Source organism: Mustela erminea, chromosome 13 (assembly GCF_009829155.1).
Source record: "Mustela erminea isolate mMusErm1 chromosome 13, mMusErm1.Pri, whole genome shotgun sequence".
NCBI lineage: Eukaryota > Metazoa > Chordata > Mammalia > Carnivora > Mustelidae > Mustela > Mustela erminea.
In genome coordinates, this window is record NC_045626.1 from 46,886,072 (window position 1) to 46,909,183 (window position 23,112).

Here is a 23,112-nt window from a genome sequence, read left to right on the forward strand (position 1 = left end):
AGGGGATAATGTGTAGGGATAGGGGTGTGAGTGTGGAGGAATATTTAGGACTGTGGATATGTCTGTGTGCATATATGAGTATGTTGAGTTGTATGTGGGTGTCCAGGCAAGTAGGGATGTACGTGGGGTGGGGTCCATAGGGATGGATCTGTAGGGTGAGGAGTATGTAGGGATGAGTTAATAGGGAGCTAGGGAAAGGGAGGGTTATGTGTACCAGGAAGGGATATATAAGGATACGTGTATGGTGGGTGGGATATGTAGGGATATGTATAGTGGGGTAGGAGTACGTAAGGAAGGATTTATAGGGAGGTAGGAGTAAGTAAGGACAGTAGGGGGTATAAGTCTATAGGGTTGTAGAGGGGGAGGGGCAGGTAGCAATACATAGGGGCAGGGGTACCAGTGAGTGTGCAGGGGGATAGGCGTATGTAGGAGTATGTGTTGGGGGTCCATAGGGCTGTGATATGTTGGATCTCATTCTCAAATTTCTTGAAACATGTGAAAAACAAGAAAGAGAAGGAGGTTAATGATTTATTAAGTGAGCAGTCTTGTATTTTTCCCTAGGGACCTTTTTCTAGCCTCTGTGAAACCGACAGCCCCACCCAGCTCTGAGCCACAACCCAGCACAGCCCCACCCACAGCCAAGCCTGCTGCAGCCTGACTGCAGAGCCCACCCTCCCTGCAGGCTGGGGGAGGGCATTGGAGGAGGGGCAGAGTGGAAGTGGGGGAGGGGTAGCACCCACCTTTCGCACTGTGTGCCTGTGTATCCGGGTTTGCAGAAGCATCTTACGTTTCCCCCATTCACAACACAGCCAGTGGCAAAGCTTAAGGGAAGATGGAAAAAAGCCTCAGTGAAAATATAAATCGATAGTCCTTGTGCTCATTATCTTTTTTTTTTGCCACAATGCACTGACTTGCATTAAATGGAAACAGACACCAAGACTCTGGTTGCTTTTTATATGAAGAAAAATGTGTCCATTAAGACGTGTATAGGTAATGATGAACTATTTCAGCTCACACTGGGCATATCTTGGTAAATAAGGACTGAAGGCATTTATTTGGTTTTATTTTTGGCTTAGAGAAATACATTCCTTCACTCGAGACAGAGCAAAGTAACTCACTTTGAAAGAGATGATTACAACAGCATTTTTCCAGGAATAACAAAGAAGGAATAAAACAAGTCTAGGCAGAAAAAAAGAACAGAGAGTTCTGATTCTTCAAAAAATTTTCCTCCTTATTTATTCTAGTTCCTTCATATTGGGCACATTATCTCCCAAGGAGAAAAGGTGCCAGGCCAGAGGGACCAAGGTACAGAGCAATCTTGCCCATCTAGATAGTTCTGTGGGCACAATCATCGGTGATCTTTACATTTCTGAAATCAAGTTGTGGCATTCTGATTCTCCTTTTTGTCCTGAACTAGGGCATATTTGAGAAGCATTTTTTTTTTTATTAAATTAAGTGAGCAGATCATGAAAAAACTCTGTTGCCTTGAGGAATGTCTATGAACATTACACCCTAGTAAGTCTGAGGGAAAGTAACTCCATTTATCACTTGCTGATAAGAGAATTCTTATCTAGGAAGCTTCTCTTGGCCTAATAGATGGATAGAGTTATACTGCTAGAGGGACAGTTAGAAATTTGTCAACAGCATGAATATCACTGGAGGGAGAATTAGATAAAAACAGTGTTTCATTGATAAATCTGAGGAACCGTGCATTACTTTAGCTGCATGAAAGCCAGAAGCTGGCCTTCGTGATAACAATATGCTTTGCAACCAAAGATGAAAAGTTTTCCCCAAGTACCAGGTGAAAATCTACTCCCTCTGGCTTCTGTTCCAACAAGTCTAGGCAAGTATCAAGTGATAAATCCCTTTGCAAATCAAGCCACAGGACTGGACCGGTTTAGGAGTATCAAATACCCCGGGAGCAAAACAGGATGCCCATTTCCAACATATATCTTCAGGAAAGCCACAGCTGGGCAGCGACTTCTGCTAACGTGGCCAATTCCTCAGATACTGGTCTGATATTAATCAGCCTAGTGGTCTGCACTTGTTCCTGAGTGGGCGTGCTGCCTACATTCTTAGTGGCATCTTCCTGATTTTCCAATCAACTCTTGCTTTGTTGCTGTGTTCTATTTTGCTTGGACCCACCGCAAACGTGTCACAATGGGCAAGAATAGGATGAGGTACCAAGCCCAAATAGAATATGAGTTACCATGGAATACACGTGTCAGCTTGCCACCTATGCAATGGATCTGCCCTGCTGGAGTCTGAATGACAGGTCACATCCTTCCATGGGTCAGGACTGGCTTGTGGCTTCCAACACACTGAGGATAAATCCAGTGCCTTACTAGAGCCTGCAAGGTCCAATGGGGTCTGAACCCTGGGGGCCCCACCCAACTTGCCTCCTGGCCGTTTCTCCTGCAATGCACTCCAGCTGCCGCCTTACTCCCCCAACACAACACATCATCAGAGAGGCTGTCTAGTCTTTTCCTTGCCTTAGACCTTCATTGCTGAGACACTACCCAACTTACTCCATTTCATTGTTCCCTGCTCCTTGCCCAGAAAACCCTCCTACTCCTCTGTAAAGAGTCTGCTCACTCACTACCAATCACGTAACCCTGTTATCAACTGCATAGGCCATCTCAATGTGAAATTATGCTTATTTATTTGTGCATTTATTTCCTGAGTGTGACTACTGCCCCTGCCCACATTCTCCAGGTAAAGCCTTGTGAGACAGGAGACTTTGCCAGTCTGCTTTACTGTAATCACCCCAGCACCTAGAGAACACTGGCTCTTAGCCGTGTATTGGGCGCTCAGTAAGTAAGGTTCGGCCATTAAATGAAGAGTAAAAGGAAAGAGGAAATGGAAAAACGCCCAAGTGTATACTTGGAAAACTGTTTTTTGTTTGTTTTGCTTTTGTTTTGCACTTTCGTGTGTTCTTTTTAAAATATAACTGCTCTACTGAGCTATAATTCACATACCATACCACTCGCCCATTTCGAGTATACAACTCCACGGTGTTTAGCAGATTCACAGAGTTGCACCAACTATCCAGCATGATCGATTTTAAAATATCTCCATCATCCCAAAAAGAAATCCCACCCCCTTTGCCGTCACTTCCCATGTTCCCCCACTCCCCACCCCACCCCCATTCCCAGGCAAACAACAAACCACTTCCTGTCTCTACAGGTTATTTTCAAGCTCTCCCAGTACCTGTTTGAGTGAGGACACGGGCAGACGCTACAGGATCCCTGGATGGCGTTCCCATAGTGACCCTCCTTGCAGCGCTCACAGTGTTCTCCCGCGGTGTTGTGCTGGCAGTTCTTGGGACAGAGGAACGTGCAATTAACAGCAGCCAATCACACTGATTATTATTAAAATCACTACCACCTTCATTCCTCACACAATTATAACTCAGGTCCTCTGATTGTACGATCGTATCAGTCCACAAATGGTATATTTTCCCCGTCAATCCAATTATTGTTGGTACTAAAAAGAAAAAAAAATGTAAGTATCCTTCCATCCGCTCTTTGGGGCTTGCATTTGGAAGTGGAAACGGAGGAGGAACAGTTGCATCCAGACTCACTCTAATGTTTCATAGCTGTGCTGTCTTGAGCAAGAAACTTCACCTCTAAGCCTCCCTGTTTTTTACAAATCAGTTTTATTGAATGAATGATTGATACACATTCTAGTTCTCTTAAGATATATCATTGAAATAATACCCACTTTTCAAGGCTATGATTTGCTGGGAGGATTGTAAAAAGAGCCTCAGCAAAATGTCAACCCCCTTCTTCTTCCCCTAAGAACAGCTTCTATGAAAATTAACTTGATATTGCTTCGTAAATCACGTAATGACCATATACTAAAGAGGAATATAGTCGTAATAAGTTTAACATGTGGAATTTGTTTAAAACAAAAAAGCTGCCCCGTATCAGAAGAAAGCCCTCAGTTTAAATTCCAGCGTCTCAAATAAGCAAGATAAGTTTATCTACGCTGTGTGTTTACATAAATCCAATTATTTTCATGTCAAAGTCAATGTCTATGGAAAGCTGTCCTTCAGTAAAGCATTGAGATGAGACAACTTTCCAACTAAGCAGTCCAATGAGACAAATCCTAGAGAACTGTATCAAAGTTGTTTATTTTGTGATATTTTTAGCCCCCTGTGACATTTCTTGGTTTTACTCTAGTAACAAATATCTGAATGAACAAAACTATCCAGGAAAACTCCCCTTATTGTGGGCAATTGATAATTCAGAGATACTCTGAATTACACAGAGATACTCTTGTGTTAATTATATGGCCTGGAGTAAGGATAATATTTTAAAAATTGCTCACAAATCTTACCTCTGCATGCAGAGATGGGGCTTGGTAGGAAACTTTAATGGATGTGAGTTTTCAAGAATATCTGAAGCCGGGTTATGAGAAACAACCCACATGTATATCCTAAGTGGGCGTGGTCCTGCTCAGAACATGAGCTATAATGTCCCTTCCTCATCACGTCATCTGTTTCTTCAGCTTAAACAGATCCATCCTTCACGAACCTTTGAATAACGGCCAATTGCACAAGCCACTAAGATGTTAAGACATCTTCGGCTATTTTTTCCAGATATGAAATTGCACTAGACACACAAAGAAGGCTGCTCACATGTTAACGTGGGATCATCTCCAGAAAACTCATCCTGGCCCTGAATCCTTCCCTCTTCTCCCACATGTGCCCACCGTGGAGGCTTCTCCCACAGGCCTGGAGGCTGGGAACAAACCCACGCTGAGGGTTATCGGACCCACAGACCTGTCTCTCCTTCACCTTTCCCTTGTCCACTGTTCTGCCTCCCTCACAAAAGTCATTCTATTGAACTAACTATTTACCTCTCCCCTTTAGTTTCCTTCCTTTTTAAACTCGAAATGGCGATCTTAAAGAAGAATAGAGCTGCTGAATTGATACATGTTAATCCTGTATCCTGATCGGATCTGAAAACATTGGGAAGCGAGGAAGTAGAGAAACAAGAATTGCAACTGGGCCATCTGTGTCCTACTGAAAACACCCCAGACTCCGGTCCTCCAAGGGAGTGGGGAGAAGATTGTAGAAAGGGGTGAGAACCTGTGTTGCTTGATAAGGTCCGGTAAGAATGTCTGAGATAACCCCACCCTCCGCCGAGAGCATCTACCCTGGAAGGTGTCCTTCTGAGTACTGCAAACTGCAGACATCTGCCTGTCAAGGTTCCTTGCTGTTCACTGCAAATAAATGAATGAGTGAATGGATGAATGAATGAATGAGTCTATATCTACTCCCACAGTACGTGCTCTCCTAGCTCCATCTAACACCAAACATCCATTGGGCGAAACACCACCAAACACCACATATTTACTCCGTGTCCCCCCATGCTAAGTACTAGGATTGCAAAGACGGATCGGCACCCTGACCAGGGAGCAGACAGAACCCTGTGAGTGGACCTGTTCAATATAATGCAGAAAATACGATGATCACCATGTGCCAGCATCTCACAAGAGCAAGAGGGACCTCCAGGAAGAGCTTCTGGAGGTGATGATGCCTCCTGCGTGGAGGAGAAAGGGAGAGGAGTTGGCTGGGTAGAGAAATGAAGGGAGGGCCCACTGGGCACGGGGAACTGTGGACACAGCAGCTTAGTGTTGCAGGAGCCTGGCAGGGTATACAGGCAACATGAAGCCACTGGTATTCTGGAGGGTGAAGGGCAAAGTGGGGCAGACGTAGCTGGACACAGCACACACCCAGGATGTGGGAGTCTGGCCGGGATCCTCGGGAGCGCCCCGCGTCGGCTGTGAGCTTCAGATAAGTCATGCTGGGGGCTCAAGCAGCAGAGAGTAAAAAATGAAAGAAAACCAAAGGCAGAGGAAGGAAAGAACATGGGAACAGCGAAGTAGATGAGGTGTGATGGAGACAGTGAAAGGTGAGGGGAGTTGGGGAGAGGTGGAGACACGGGGAGAAAGCTGGCAAGGAGAAGAGGGAGAGGCAGGGCCTCGGCAAAGAGAAGGGGCCTGTCCCTGCAGGTCCTTCGGGCTGACGGTGCCCACGCAACCATGGCCTGCTGCTCCTGGACACACGAGGCTTTATTGGCAAGGACCCCGGCAACTTTCTCTCCAGACTTCAAAGTTTATTCTTGAAATGACATGGATATTTGTGTGTGTGTGTGTGAAGGTCCCAGATTTTAGAAACTGACTTTGGATGCTGAATGGTGAGGGCCAGTCTGCAGAGGAACCAGTCTATTTGACAGTGACAAGCACTTGATCTCGTCATTACTGCTCTTTGAGAAGGAGGGCTGCATCCTTGGCTCCCACGCAATGCGCATCCCCCCCCCCCCACCCAGAGCAGTGGCAGCACTCAGTGCCTGCCACTGAGCAGTAGCCTGTGTGTGTGTGTGTGTGGGCGGGCACATTCCCCACTGGACAGCAGGCCTCGGGAGAGTGGGGATTATGTTGTATGGTTTTAACCACAGCATTTAGCTCAGTACCTCCCACAATAGCAAATGTTCAGTAAAGGTTTCCTGAATGAATTCTTTCTAGAGACCATATGGCCATTAGGGACAAGTGAAGACAGAGCTACAAAGAAAGGAAATGGGAAAGAAAATCTTCCTGTTTGATTAAAACAGAGGAATTATGACTCACCAGTGATCTTTTCACTGGGTGAATGGGCTACACAGAATGCCCGCTTTGTTCTTTGGCAGCTTTTATCAAGTGGACTCGACATCTAGCGACGGTTTGGTAACAAGATAAATATTTATTTTAAATTAAAGCATCTACCTGTGTTACACACAGCATACAGTACGAAGCATAAACTATCATAAAAGAATACTTAGGAGCTGAAAAATCGTCTTTCCCAGTGTCTTTTATTCCTTCTGAATTTACAAAGTTAAAGTCCTCTGGAATATTCTATCAGGCTCTTTGCAACAATGTCCTGTCCTGACCTGTCCCATCTTGCAAAGGAAACAGTTCCCTGGGACATGCTGAACTTGGCTTAATACAGTCTAGGAACTCAAAGAGTTGAAACACACTCTCGATGCATTACACAATGCAAAGGAAATCTGTGCCAGAAGAATGTATTTCCAAAGAGCACCCCATAAGTAGGGGCTTGTGTGTCTGGGGGTACTGATTCTCTCTCCTTTCTCTGTCACTGTCCATTCTCCTTCAAGGTAGGGAGGCCCTGACTCCCAGGGATGAAAGAGAGGAAGGCAGAATAAACAATGTCTAAAAAGGATACAAAAGAAAAATTTCCTGAGAATCTAATTTTGAATAGGAAATATTTTTTTTAAAAAATATTCTCAAAGAAGATTGTTCTCCAGGCGATAAGCCATAGACAGCAAGGACTCCCTTCACCTGTCTTCCTATAGAAGCCCGCTTTGTCTTGGCGCCCATAGAAGATCGGTGTTTGAGTGACTCTGAATGCCCCTTAAGCCTTTTCATCTTAGCATCTTCTCCCCCATTATATACTTGGGTCTACGGCTCTTTTGACGGCTCCTGCTACTTCCTGCCACTCCCACCAAATGGGGGTCCAATGTGGTGGCTCTGCTTTGCTATCTTCCAGCAAGAATGAAGTCTCAGGATGCACCCACTACAACACTCAATGAAGCAGAGACTGATAGGCTAACGTGTAATTTCCCTGTTCACAGAAGGACTTCTCTGATGGCACGTGTGAAAATGGAGGAAACAGTAGAGTATGAACTATTTCAGCCTGATCACACTGGAGCCTCCTATGTTTACAGAGCAACCTCTGTTTAGTGGCAAATGGGACATCTGATGTCTCAGGGCCAAGGGGAGTGGCGGTGGGAGGGGAGGGGATAGAGAGACACAGACTGCCTGTGAGTACCTCTAGACTATCAGTTTACTCACGATACATGTTCCCGAGCCATCCTGACATCGACTGGAATGTCCGTTGCAATTGCAGGGAGCACATCGTCTGGTATACGGCCCTTCGTTAACCCGATAGTATCCAGGGCTACAACCCTATTTTTCAAACAAAGCATTTAGTCAATATAAAGAAAGAATTATTATCCAAAGCAGGTGACAATTCTGACTGTCAAGCATTCCCTAATTCAGTCTTTTGTCCCTTAGATAGTGTGTAGATTTCTACTTTCAAACACTGGCTGGTCCACTGGCTCGCTATGTCAGGTGTTACCTTGTTTCCACACCACGGCAGGAGTGTGTGCTTGTGCCAGAGCGGGAGACCTGTAGGGGGATGTCAGAGAAAGGGGAGGAGTGTGGAAATGGTTTTCTCTCCTTCAACTGATTGAGGGTGAATGGAGGGGAGGAGGGATGGCAGGGTAAATAGGGTCAGGATCTCGGTCTTTAGCAGGAGGGTCTCTAAGAAAATCCCTTCAAGTGCAAGTTCTCTTTTGGTAGGCATTTGCCTTCCAAGGGTGGGTTTGGACTGGAGGGGGAGGCAGTGTAGGAAGGAAGGATTAATGAGTCTTCATTTGGATTGACGTGGTAATGACAGAACAGGACTCACGTCACTGCCATGCACTGGTCTAGGGACAACAGGGAACCCTGGGGAGAAGAACACGCGTTCTCTACAGAACCCTGCAGGGGTATTCAGTTCTGATAGGACACATGAAGACCCAGCTGGAGGGAATCCCGTTGGGCTGGTCTTCTTCTCTAGTTCAATACTCCTTTGAATATGTCTATCTCTACACATTGTCTCTTTCCAGGATGAGTTAATATTTTTCATATGAACGAAAGGAATTACTGTTTACTTTTGATGAACTGATATTAAAAAAAAAATTCTAGTTAAGAATGCCCCCAATAGAAAAAGAAACAACTCTTCCAACACCAGCCACGAAAAATTATTTAGATTTCTGTCTTTAAAGAGAGTCATAGACATTTTGCTTATTTTGGCAGATTGAATCAGTACACTGATTAAAACCAAATGCTACCCCCAGTTTCTTTAATGACCTCCTCATATGCCCTATCTAAAAAATCCAGAAAAATAATATTTCAAGATAAAACATCTTTTATCTAATCCTCTTTAAACAGCACTAAGTCTGTAAGACTCTGAAGCTACACTCAAGGGAAATTTTTGAATGAACTGTCCATTCTCATTTATTCCAAGTTTCTACCTGGTCAGGTGGGAAAGAGGAAGCAGCTAACCTGATAGGGCTGGAGGAAAAAAGCCTCATGTACTCCCCAGAGTGGAATATCTCAGTTTCTGATTGGAGCCTCTCCCCAAATTACCAATTACTACACGTCGTACACAGTAAGACTATAATTCCCAATATATTTTTCCCTTCAGCTATTAGAAACCATGTTTAGGCAAAAGAAGCTATTGCAAAAAATGAGATTGCTTTATGTGTTATATGAATAGGCTTGTCTACAGGAGAATCAAAGTATGAAAGGAATGTTCTTTAATTGAAAACACGACTGAGAGATACGTTCGAACAAAAGTCAGCCACTGGTGGTGTGATCATATCTACAAGCAAATATTCTTTGCTACTAAGTACCTCTTAATTACCACCATATATCATATTACATGCTTATGAAACAATAATATTTGGTAAGGAACAAATTATCCAAATAAATAAATAAATATATGTGGTTCATTTATGACAACATGCCTGAGTAAAAAGCCTTAATTAAACATGCTTTGGAGAAAAGATAGTCCAACCTGATTAAAACTAAACCACCCACCCTAATTTGCTTTGGATTAGAAACAGAAAAAGTCCCCTGCGAGAGTTCTGTAACTATCACGTGACTCTTAGGGGGAACATTTGTCAGTTACTGAAAAATAATCATTTTCTCACCTCTGTAAAGCTCACAGATTGTACTGAAGACTTACCCTACATGAAAATGAATGTATCCTAATATACTATTCCAGTCAAATGGTTTAGCAACTATTTTTTTAAGGACAACTTTTCAGGATAACTTTTCCAATAAACTTTTCCAGTACAAATGAGAAAATTATGTCCCTATCAGGTTTTCAGGGTTATTTGAGTAGACATAGGATCTATGTCTCTGAGTAAACATGTAAATATCCAGAAAGTTGAGAGAGAGAGAGTGCACAGAATTTATGAGGTTATAATGCCTGGCAAATTGAAGCATGTCTTGTTAGGTATTATACAAACTTGATCTCATCACTTTTCGTAAACACGATTTCACTGATTCTTGTGGTTTGCTTTTTAGGTAAATTTTCTTCCAAGAAGAATCTGGAGGTCTACAGGCTTTGGACTTTTTTGTCTTAGGGGTTGGGTTACTCTCAAAAGGCAAAGTTTCATAGGGTACTAACGTCCCACAAATGTTCAGACTCTGAGCTGCCTGGGCATTTCCAGGCGGGCTGATGTTTACAGGGTTTGCGGTTAACAGCTCTGGAGAGCAATCTGTCAGGCACCCTAATAAACACTGTCAGTCAATGGGACAGGGAGGCTCTGGGTCCCTCCCCCAGCCCACCCAGAATTCATTCATCCCCTTCACTTCAAATGTCACAAAGCTAAGAACCCTTCCCCATCCCAAACCAGAACGTAAAAGGGAATGATGTTACCTGGCTGGGTTTAAAGTCCGTATGACTTGCTTGCAGATGACTTTGACCTGGAGGCTGAAGAAAGGCCAGCCTCTGCTGCTGCGAATTATATCCCAGACACTGCCCCAGGGCTGCCCCCAAGATCCACAGCCACCCGGCGCTCCTGGCTGACCACCTCACTGCTGGGGGCATTCTGGTCCTTGGGCGTCCTGCTGCCTACACACAAGCCTGCCTCTTCCTCTTATACCTGCGCTTCCTGCTCAGCGCCCAGGCCCGCCTGACTCAGGTGAGGCAGGCTGTCTGCGGCAGGAGGCCCCACCTGTAAACTTCACCCATGAGTCAGCCTGTGAGAGAGCACACATAACAGTCCCACAGGGAAGCACGCCGCTCTATAATTCCTGCGAGGTGGGGCACGCACCACCTTCTACCCACCTCACCCCGCAGACGGCACTGGCCCATCAGAGCAGCTGCAAATCATAGGCTTAGTCATGCGCAGAGAACACGCCCTGGGCAGGAGGCTAGTAATGGAGAGGTTCCACTCCTTCCCTGGGGCTATGATTTTATTTAGGTGGGCCAGAAATGAGATAGGAGGAAGGGGGGTGGGGGGGGGGAAGAAGGTAGCAGCCACCTGTGGACTACATGTAACAAGACAGAAGTCTCCAGAAAACCAGCACAGGTGATGTTTGCAGGTTAAAAAAGGAACTGGAGTTCAGATCCCCTGGGGGCTTTCTGGTTCTGGGGGTGAGGACAGAAAGGGAAGGATGTTGCGGAGTGTACACACGCGGGGTGCAGGGAATACACCAAGTGACAATGTTTGCTATTTCCTAATAACTGCACCAAACATTGTGCTTTCTCTCCCTCCCACACTTACAGCTTGAGATATGAAACGGTTTCATTTTACGGCACCTTTTAATCATCTGAGGACAAGTCAGACTGGCTGGGCCTCACATGAAGGAAGGTCTGCTGGGAGCTAGGAAATTGGGCCACAACTTCTCCTGGAAGAATCAGGACATTCTCTGGGCTCTAAGTCTATCGGCAGCGAGTGTCGCAGGGACTCTTTTTTCAAGAACAGCCTGAGAACCCCAGGTCACCCAATGGGAAGGCAGTGTCTCAAATCCTGGGACGCTCCTTTCGAGTTCCCAGAAAGTCCTGATTTCAACAACTCTCAGGATCGCTCTAGTGCCTGAGGCTTTCCTGTGGAATTCGAGATGTTTGTGATTTCTTTTTCCTATTTAATACCTGGAGATGGTCCCGGGAAGACAGAAGCTTGAGCCCAGTGGACACCTGTCTGCTGGGCAGAGTGCTGCGGACCATCTGGGCAGCAGTGCCGGGCGGCAGACAGGAGGGCCAGCCACGGCAGTCCCGTGGGGGAGTCTGAGGGGGGAGGAGAGCTTCCTACCTGGCATGAGTCACCAGTGTAGTGAGGGGGGCAGGAACACATCTCGACGTTGTGTGCTCTGCGCCCACTTCCTGTGTCCGAGGCCTCTTCCAGCCCCACCCCGCTCAGAGAGAGCCGCTGTGTCTCCGTGAAGTAGAGGCCTCGGAGGCGCAAGTCTTCCAGGCTGGACAGAACCATCATCAGCTCTTCCCGGGTCACCGGGCCGCCGCTACTGGCGTGTCTGAAGTTTCCCTACAAGTGAAAACAGAGAGACAAGGTTTCCCCTTGGCAGGCTCACTTCTGCGGGGTTTCAGAGAGACAGACACCCAGCACAAGTCAAAGGGAAGACATTTATAGGGCATATGGGAGAAGAGACTAGAATAGACAAAAGCAAAATAAAATAAATTTTAAAAAATAAATAAATAAGTGAAAGATAGTGGATTTGTAATTCAGAAGTCAAGTGCCCTGGGTTATTCCCAAGAAGAGAGTACCACATGAAAGGGGAAAAATGAAAGCAGGAAATAATGAATAAAATGAAATGAGACTTCCCAGTGTTATCCTTATTTTAAAATGTACTTCTGTGTGTGCAAACACTGAGCGAGAATGATATAGGAAAGAGGCAAATGGAAGGCCACTGCGTCATGCAGTTAGATCACTCATTAAACACACATAATTGGGACAGGAAACTCAATATTTTCTTGCACACACAAATTTATGTTATTTTATTTTACTCTTACAATGGTAAAAAACACACAACATAAAATCCACCATCTCAACCATTTTGAAGTGTATTTTTAAGGGTAATGGTGTTAATTATATTCACATCGTTGTACAACCAATCTGCAGAACTTTATCATCTGACAAAACAGAAACTCTGTACCTATTAAGTAATAACTCCCATTTCCTCCTCCCCCCCTTCCTGGCAACCAGCATTCCACTTTCTGATTTTATGAATCTGACTGCTTCAAATACCTCATCTAAGTGGACTCGTGCAGTATTTGTCTTTTTGTGACTGGCTTATTTCGCTTGGCATAATGTCATCCCCTTACGCCCTAGCATCTATCTAGCTAGAACTATCATATTCCAGCATGTGACAGGCTTACATAGTGTTCCAATAGATGTATATACCATATTTGCTTTATCCATTCATCTGCCAATAGACATTTCAGTTGTTTCTACCTCTGACCTACTGCAAACAGTGCTGCAGTGAACATGGGTACACAAATAGCACTTCAAAACCCTGTTTCCAATTCTTTTGGATATATAGCCAGAAGGAGGATTGCTGAACCATATGGTCATTCGATCTTTAAATTTTTGAGGAGCCTCAATACCGTTTTCCACAGTGTTTCCACTGTCTTATAGCCTCACCAACAGTGCACAGGTGTTCCGATTTCTGCAACTCTCTCCAACACCTGTTATTCTCTGTTTTGTTTGTTTGTTTGTTTTTTTAAATAGGATCCATTTCAATGACTATAAGGTAGTATCTCATTGTGGCTTTGATTTGCCTTTCTCTAATGATTAGTGATATTGAACATCATTTCATATATAATCTTTATATTCTGCTGCCTCCTTTAAATTTGGTTTCCACATCTCTTTAATGGACATAGTAATACCTAATCTCTCAGGACTATGATGAAGAGTAAAGCAAATTAAATAATATAGTGTATATAAAGTGCTCATCCCAGTGCCTAGCATGTAGTTGACATTCAATAAATGGTAACTATTATTATTTACATATAAATATGATAGGAATAGGAGTTTAGTTTAAAATTTTAACAGTTTGAGATATGATTTACATATAGTAATAGTCCGTTATCTTAAGTACACAATTTTTAGTAAATTTACAAAAGTGTATAATCATCACAATACAGTTTCATATTTTTACCCCCTAGAAAAAGAACCTTTGTGCCCATTTGTAGTTACTACCTATTCCCACCTGGAGTCCCAAACACCACTATCTATATTCAGCCCTTATATATTTGCCCATGATGGACCATTTATGTAAATATGGATTGGATTTCAATGGTCCACAAATACTTTGCTTTTATTCGCTTCATTTCATCCCTGCTATATTGCAGTTGTATTTTAAATCAGAAGGAAAAAAAGTTACAAACAAAAGATATATTTTTACTGCCCCTTATATTTACTTATGTTGTTACCTTTACTAATGTTCTTCATTTTTAATATGAATTGAAGCCATTGTCTATTAGTGTCCTTTCATTTCAGTCTAAAGAGTCCCATTAGTATTTCTTACAAGGAGGGCTGGATTCTGAGTTCTCCTGGGTTTGTTTATAATGTAATGTCTTATTTTCTCCTCCATCTTTGAAGGACATTTTGTTGTATATGTAATTCTTTGTTGACAGTGTGTTTCTTCTAGCACATTGAATGCCGTCCCATTGTCTTCTGATTTCCATGGGTTCCAGTGAATGGTCAGTTGTCCACCTTATTGAGAACCTTGGATGTGCATTGCTTCTCTCCCACTGCTTTTAAGATTCTTTCTTTGTCTTTCAGACCCTTTATTATGATGTTTCTGTGTGTGGATCTCTTGCATTTATCCTACTTGGAGATTGTTGAGCTTGGTTGTATAGATTAATGATTTTCATCAAATCTGAGAAATTTTCAGCCATTATTTCCTTAAATATTGTTTCTCTTCCTTTCTCTCTCTCTCCTCTTCTTCTGATACTCCAGTTATGCATATGCTGTGCACTTGACTCTGTCTCACATGTCTTTCAGAGTCTTTGTTTTTCCTCATTCTTTGTACTTTCTGTTCTTCCGACTAATCTCAGTTGACCTTCAAATTTGCTGTTCTTTCTTTTTCCTGCTCAACTCTGTTGTTGAGCCCTTGTCTTAGCTCTGGCTGCCATAGGAAAATACCATAGACTCAATGGCTTAAACATGAGAAATCTATTTTCTCACAATTCTGGAGGCTAGAAGTCCCAGATCAAGATGCTAACCAGTTTCGTCCCTGGTCAGAACTCTCTTGCTAGCTTACAGATGGTTGCCAACTCACTGTCTTACTTAGTTGACAGAGAGTTTTCCAGGATCTCCTCTTACAAGGACATTGATTCTATCGGATCATGGTTCTACCCTCATGATCTTATTTAACCTTAATGACTTCTTTGTTCCAAATATACTCAAACTAGAGATCAGAGCTTCATCCCAAAAATTTGGAGAGGACACAATTCAGTCCATAGCAGCCTTTTTAGGGAAATCTTCATTTCATTTATTGCAATTTTCAACCTCAGACTTTCTATTTGGTTCTTTTTAATAATTTCTATTTCAATACTGTTATTTTCAATTTGGTGAGACATTGTTCTCTTATTTTCCTTTAGTTCTTTAGACATGGTATTCTTTAGCTGTATTTGATGTATATAGATTTAAAGTCTTTCTGTATAGGTCCAGTGTCTTGGCTTCCTCAGAGACAGTTTATGGTTATTGCCATTTACCCCATGTATGGACCATGCTTTCCTATTTCTTTTATACATCTCAAAAAAAATATTTATTTGTTTGTTTGTTTATTTATTTATTTATTTATGACAGCTGGGCATTTAACATAATGTAATGTGGCAACTCAGGAAATCATATTTATTCCCCTCCCCAGAATTTGTTGCTATTAGTGTTTACTGTTGTTGGTGGTGTCTTTGCTTAATGACTTTTCTGAATGAATTCTGTAAAGTCTGTATTCTTTGTCATATATGGCCGCTAAAGTCTCTGCTTGGTTAGCTTAGTGGTCAGCTAGTGACTGGAAACAGATTTCTTTAAATGCCTAAAACCAAAGTCCCCAGTCATTGCAAAAGTGTTCTGTGGGTATGTTGAGGGGCCTCTCAACACTCAGCCAGGCAGCTAACAACTCTGCTTTAGCCTTCACTTCCTGCTTGCTCAGAGCCTCAAGGTGAGTCAGGGGTGAGGAATTAGGGCCTTTCCTGAGCATGCTCACACCCCTGAGTATGTGTGGCCTTCTACCTTTCTAAGATTGTGTTGGAGATTTGCAAAGCCCCTATGTATGCCTTGTTCCCAGCCTTTTATTTTAAGCTTTGTGATTAGCCTATTATTATCTCCAGCTCTAACCTATCACCTCAGTCAGCTCTGAAGTTAAGGAGTTACCTCTAAATGTTTTCAATGACAGCACTAAGGGAAAGGCTTTTCATTTTGGGAAAGCTACAAAAGTCAGATCAAACAAAGACAGCCTTGGAAGGAGCATCTTCCAGAAAACCTTCCAATGGGTCAAATTATGACATCTCTGGGAGTGAGGCTTTGCATAAGCTCCAATGCCACTCTGTCTCCCTTGGTGGCTGATGGGCTACTGGTTTTCACCTTGCTGGTGGGCTACTGTGAAGATATGGTTGGGGGATGGGAACAGAGCAAACTGACTGCCACAGAGCCTAAGGTTCTTACCAAGATTCAGCCAGTTTTCTTGATTAAACACTTTTCAGATTGCTGTGAGCCTGTGGTCAATTTCCAGAGCTCTAGATAGTCGATTCTAACCATTTTTGCCAATATTCTCATTGCTTTACTGAAGGAGAGAATTTAGTGGATGTTCCCACCCCACCATTTTTGCTGGCATGGCCACTTTCATAGAAACAGAATGACATGCTCTTCAATACATTCATCCTAAGCATTTTTTGGCCACTGAGGAAGGCATGAGGATGACAGGGGGCTACCTCATAGCATTTACAAGCTCACGGGGTTTGTAAGACAAGGATAGTTACCTCTAAGACAGGGGAGACTGTGCTAAGTGCCATAGAGATAGTATAAACAAAGCCCTATAGGGATGAAACTCTGTATATTTTATATAACTTATATTTTAAATGTATACATACAAATTATATATACATAAGTATAATTAACATTTTAAATTCATAACATAAAATACCACAATTGCTTGAAAGAACGAAGGTGTAGAACAAAAGAGGATCATAAAGAACGATTTTGGGGGGCACCTGGGTAGCTCAGTCAGTTAAGCAATGGCCTTCAGCTCAGGTCGAGATCCCAGGGTCCTGGGATCTGGTCCCACATTGGGCTCACCTGCTCTCTGGGGAGCCTGCTTCTCCCTCCCCTTCTGTCTACTACTTACCCTCTTGTGCTCTCACTCTCTCCTTCTCTCTCTCTCTCTGTCAAATAAATAAATAAAATCTTTAAAAAAAGGAATGATTTTTTTGTATGTGTTTCTTTTACCTCCACCACCTGCACACGCACATGATACAGCCGGTCTGGTCGTGGGTTACTTGGTTCCTTGTAGATGATGGACATGTGCTGACCCTGTGTAAAGAAAAACATCAGTGCCATGGTTGAGATATTCTGAGGTTTATAATCCATAAGAACAAATTTCTGTGACTGCATTATATGGAATACTCAATTCTAATAAATAGTGAAATGAACAGACTGGCAAAAGGATTAGTCAATGGAAACAGGAAAATAATACCTAATATAGTGCATGTTCATAAACAGAAACCAGGAAAATTCCCTTGACAGAAAGTGGCTAAAAAGATGGATTATTATTATTCCTATTTTACAAAAACCATGCTTCACAATCAATGTATGAGGTGCATTTCCATTGCTGCTGACAGGACCAGACTTTGGTAGCAAGAAACTGCTTCTTCGGTGGGTGAGTTCATGAGGAGGGCAGGGCGGCAGAAGGGCTGGCAGGCTGTGTAAATGGTGAGCCGTGGAGCTGCCACAGGCCAGAGGGAGAGCCCTGCAGCCCACTCCCCGTGAGATCCAGCCTTGTTCACTCTTGGCCTCTGAACCCTCCTCTCCATAAAAGGGGCTCTCTAAGGACTCCTAACAGGGCATAATGGGAAGGTCAACACCATCACCACCTCCACCCCAAACCCGTGCCCCAAAACCCTAGCTTTTCTGTTACAGCCCCAAGCCCAAAAGTGTTCCACACGCTAGCACTGGTGTTTCAGAAAAAAGACCATTCTCTGCCATCCCAAATCACTGAAAACCTTCATTTAAGAAACATGCCCCACAGGCTTTTAATTACAGTGGTTTGGAACAAAGCAGCAGAGGGAAGGTTTCAGGAGCCTAAATTATTTTCCATGTTCGGAGGTAAAATTCAGGAGAAATTCTGGTCATCGCATTCTGTGAATCCCAACTGTTTGCACAATAAACTCTTTGACAATAAGTACTGGTGTACTAATGGCCCGAGCTGGAGGTATTCTGAAAAAAAAAAAAGTAGGAAACTGAACTACAGCACTGCCAGGCTGGTATTTCTATGGTGGAGCTCTTTTCCCTCTAAAATCTCTGGTGTTGCATTTTCAAGATGTCTGACAAAGGTTCCTCGTAGTTTTTAAAACAACAGTTCAACAAATTTGGGTGCCAATAAAAACAAAACACGACACAGCAGCGCCTAAACACAAAAACCTACCAGAATGCCAGGCTCTCAGCTGCGACAAGATGTGTGAGACTTGCTAGTCCCTGTCTTATGGTGAATGACACACAAACAAAAACCTTCAGGAAGCTGTAATTGCACTGCCTTAACCACAGCACTAAAACCAGAAACAGAATCAAGTTCAGGCTCAGACACCTCAACCTGTGTTCAAGATACTGGGCCCTGGATGTCTAGAGGTTCAGAGCAGAATGTGACATGGACCCTGCCCTCAAGGAATTTCTAGATTGCAGTTCTAGATCATGTGGCTGGTACACGGTGTACGGATGTCACTTCTCTTCTCAAAAAACCCAAAGTGGCTCCCTACTGTCAAAGTGAACTCATATTCCTTAGCGTAGCACTAGATATCCTCTTTCCTACCCTTCCGCTTGTTTTCTATGACTCTGGAATCACTGAAAATACAGCCAAGTGGGACAGGTCACCCCTTGGGCACTGCCCCTCTGCCTTGGTTTATTTTTTTCTTTGCCCCTGGAAGGGCGCTTCTCCCGTCAATCCCCTGCTGAAAGGTCTGGCTCAAAATTAACCCTTTCCATGAAGCCTTCTGGGGGTTTCTCAACCACATAAGCCCCCACTCGGACCCCAATTCTCAGAGTCTTGTTTGAACTGCACCTCAAATATGTTTTGTTCAGTGGGTTGTAGCTACATGTCTATTTCTTCCATCTCCCCTCTTAGCTCCCACTTGAGTGAAGGACAGGGATCAGCTGTCCTTTATGAGCCCAGCGATGCGGCCTCGCCAACAGGAAGGCCAAAACAATGTTCTAAGTGTCTCAAAAACACTGGTGAGACAAAATTGAAAGAGACATTTAAAAAAATTTAACATGAAGTAATAATTTAGAAGAAGCAAGCGTGAGATACTGTTATGTTCTTTGGGAGCAGAAACAAGGGCTGGATGGGGAGGGGAAGCAGGATCCTGAGAAGGGGCTTTCCTATGTTCAATGTCCCTTTTGATCTCTACAAAATATTGGAAAAGACTTAATCCAATTGGTTTATAGGCTCTTTATCAAGATGCCCTAAAGTTGGATCAGCAACCAATGGCAACTACTATTTCCAGCCACTTGGGTTGTGTTCTGATACCTACAGTCAACTGCACATCTGGCATCTTTTCTAGAAGAACCATGTCACCAGGCAGGCCAAAGGACTTGATCTGGTAGGTGAGGTAGCCTCCGTATGAAGAAACCTAAAATTGTAATGATAGGATCAAGAGCACAAGCATTAGAAGAGCCCATGGAAACACTAATCACATAAAAACCACAGAGGCACATGAGATCTGGAAAGATACCATCTACCTGTTAGTGGTCATCTTGGGCGTGAAGAATTGAAGATGGTATTTTAGCTCTCTACTTTGTACCATTTTATATTATTTAAAATGTTTGGCGTGAACATGATTGTTTTCCAAGCAAGGAGATGCTTCTCTTAAAAATAAAGATACTAGTGGAGCACCTGGGTGGCTCAGTCGGTTAAGCATCTCCTTTGGCTCGGGTCATGATCTCAAGGTCCTGGGATTGAGCCCCGCATCAGGCTCCCTGCTCAGTGGGGAGTCTGCTTCTCCCTCTGCCCTTCCTTGTGTGTGCTCGCTCTCTCCTTCTCTCTCTCTCTGTCTCAAATAAATAAATAAATAAAATCTTAAAAGGAAAGAAAAATACTAGTCACACAGAAAGAGGTAAGATCTTTCTATTCTTGATGATGTCTAAACTAATGTTCATTTAATCTATAGCTACTCTAAGAAATCTAGGCCATTGGCTTCTTATTTCACTGAAAGAATTGGTTAATATCTATCAGTTACAAAATGAACCTCTAGAAATAACTTTTTAAAAACTTCTCCTGAGAGCAGATGGTGAGCATTTCCCACACGATCACACATAAGCCATGCCAGACTGCTCCAGTGGGTCTAAGGACCTTTTCTCAATGCCACCTAGTAGCACGATCATGGTGGAGGTTTAAGGTCATAGTTTGGGGAGGGCTACTTCACCTCCCATCCTGTTACTTCCCACCCATAAGGTAAAAACCAGTCAAGAAAGGAGTAATTGAGAGAGAAAAGCAAGAGGCAGTATCACCTCAGAGTGGAGCAGCACAGAACACCCTTCTTGAGACACACATATAATTTGGAGCAGGGGAAAGGGAACAGCATTTCTGGGTCCCAATTCATCGAAGTCCCCTAGAATCTGCAACCTGACCAAATCACAGACCTATGATCGTAGAGTCTGGAAGTATTCCAGGCTAATAATTTAAATCACCCCACGGAGATTAAATACTGTCTTTCTGATGGGCTAAGGTGGTTTTTGAAATATGGCCACAGATTCTCTGATACTTTTGTCTTCAGGAGGCGGAGCTTAAATCTCCTCCTTGAAGTTGGACTGGACTTATGACTGGCTTCTAATGAACGGAATATGGCAGAAGTAAGGGTACGTTATTTCTGAAGTTGGGTCATAAAGAGATTGTGGTTTCTATTCTGAGTTTTCCTCCCTCTCTCTCTTTCTCTCCATCTCTCTCTTTCTCTCTCCCTCCCCCCCACCTCTCTCTTTCTATTGGTTATTTTAGGAGAAGCCAGGTGCCCTGTCAGGGGGAGTCTTAGGTAGTACCTGGGAGACTCCTGGGATGAGTGCTCCCCTCAGTAGCCAGTGAGGAACAGAGCTTATGACAACCACATGACTGAGCCCAGAGGTGGACCCTCCAGGTCTGGAGCCAGGCCTGGCTTACATCTCGTCCATAACTCTGTGAGAAACCTTGAGCCATTTACTCCTGAATTCCTGATCCACAGAAACTGGGCAAGAGGACTGCTGTTTTAAGCTGCACAGCTTTGGGGTAATTGTTTGCAGAGTAATAGATGAGCTCTACATGGGATTGCCATGTGAAGGCGAAGATGAGCATTAAATGAGGAAGGAGAGGGGGTATAAGAGAGGAGCAACATTGCCCACACTCAAAGGTCAAAACCCAAAGTCCTTCAACCAGAAGTCAGAATTATAGATCTCCGGCTCACAAGGCCCTCATATTTAGTGATTCTAAGAGAATATGCTGCCTCCTGAGCTGGGCCCTGTGACATCTACACCTTCTAGAACATTCTACCCTCTGTTACCCGGTGCATACATTACCGGATGATGTTTCTACAGGAAGCCCACACTTCCGTCCTCTGAAACAAGTGTAGGGGACCAAGCTATGCCAATTTGTGCAGCAAAGGAAGAGCAACTTGTTTACAAGCTCCCAGAGGAACAGGAGCGTCTCACTAACTGCCTGCGATTCTGCTAATGACAGCCAAGCTGCCCCCGGATCCTGTGCTTCTTTTAATAAGCTCGGGAGTCACTTTTCAGCTTTTGTTTTCCTGACAAGGAGCCTTTCTTCTGCTTTAAAACAAAGAATTCTTAGCACTGGCTTTGAAAAGCACACATGCCCCATTTGCAACAGATATTATTTAAATGGTTAAGTAAAGCCAGAGAAAAGCTGTGGTGCATGATTTCCTTTGCTGGGGAGCGAACACATGTCAGGTACACTCAGCCCCTCCCAGGGGAGGGCAGCGTCTTTCCAGTGTTTGTAGCTCATCTAATTTCTTTAGTTTTAGTAACCTGAACTTCCTGATGCTTCCTTCCAGACAGGAAATGATGCTCACGCCGTGACGGAGGGGGCCCGGTGAGGGCTCAGGACGTCCTTACCTTGTCTCCTAGGTAGGAAAGAGGTGCGACCCAGGACGCACTGTGGACTGTAGAGGGCAGCTCCTGGAGGTCTGCGACCACACTGCTGCTGCCCGGGTTGAAGGAGACAGGGATGTCTGTTCCGTCCGCCGTCTCCAGGCGCCAACCCATCATATCCACAAACTAGAACACAAGAGCAAAGGATGGAAACATGTGCCTTCAGCTTCTCTGGTGATGGCTGAATTATGCGCAATAGAAAGAACCATGGGGTGGCCATCTTGTTCTGGAGGCTTCCTGTATATGCCCCCTCCTGAGCTTGCACAGAACTCTCACCCAGCACTGCCTCCCACTGCCCCAAGACGACTAGGAGTTCTCAGACAACCGTGATCATATGTATGTGGGATTGCTCTTTGTATCCCAGCATACATCCTGGGTTCTTGACATTTAGCAGGTGTTCAGTAAATGTCTGAGTAATATATAAATAAGTGTGGGAATAATAACTAGGACTATGGGCACATTTTAATGGTGAGTTCCTTAGAGAACAAATGTGAGACGGAACGCAGTGGCCTGCTCTCATTACTTTCCTCTAAAGAAATCCTCATAACTACATATTTCCCTGATCAGACAGGAAGCCAAGAGTTAAATGATGGGGGGAGGGGAGGAATTGATAAGACATTGATGAGGAATAATGTTTCCGGGCTCCCCTGAAGATAGAAGACTTCTGTGGATTTATAAACTAATTTTTGGAAGCACCTGGGTGGCTCAGTGGGTTAAAGCCTCTGCCTTCAGGTCGGGTCATGATCTCAGAGTCCTGGGATCGCGCCCCACATCGGGATCTCTGCTCAGCAGGGAGCCTGCTTCCTCCTCTCTCTCTGCCTGCCTCTCTGCCTACTTGTGATCTCTGTCTGTCAAATAAATAAATAAAATCTTTAAAAAAAACTAATTTTTTTTCCTTAACTACGAGCCTACATTCCTTTTGGGAATGACATATATAAAATAACCTTTACTTGAGGTATCTGTTGGACGTAAGACATCACTCATACAAAGAAAGCAACCATGAGCCTGCTGGTTCATGGAATAGTGGAGGCAACAAAAGTTTCAGTTTCATGGAGTTAATTCAAAAACTCACATAAATAATTTTAAAAATTTAACTTAAATGTTCATATAAAGTAATTGAGACAGAAAGTAAAACAGAAAGAAAATAAGCAGATAAGAAGAAGCAAGGGAAAAGAGTGACCAACTC

At 43.7% G+C, this 23,112-nt stretch overlaps 1 protein-coding gene across 4 annotated transcripts in view; it reads right to left on the reverse strand.

Moving 5' to 3' along the window:
- The window catches only part of LAMA3 (laminin subunit alpha 3), a 264,586-nt gene that overhangs the window by 65,464 nt on the left and 176,010 nt on the right, over positions 1-23,112 (reverse strand). For 3 of the 4 annotated variants that reach the window (XM_032311338.1, XM_032311337.1, XM_032311339.1), the window contains 7 exons: positions 21,891-22,052; positions 19,325-19,423; positions 17,031-17,114; positions 11,877-12,107; positions 7,858-7,971; positions 3,211-3,320; positions 741-821 (listed from right to left, as the gene is read on the reverse strand). In XM_032311338.1, coding sequence (XP_032167229.1) covers positions 741-821; positions 3,211-3,320; positions 7,858-7,971; positions 11,877-12,107; positions 17,031-17,114; positions 19,325-19,423; positions 21,891-22,052 — 881 coding nt within the window. Of the gene's footprint in view, positions 1-740; positions 822-3,210; positions 3,321-7,857; positions 7,972-10,498; positions 11,074-11,876; positions 12,108-17,030; positions 17,115-19,324; positions 19,424-21,890; positions 22,053-23,112 lie in introns of those variants that run through there. The other variant, XM_032311340.1, reaches the window with a different exon arrangement.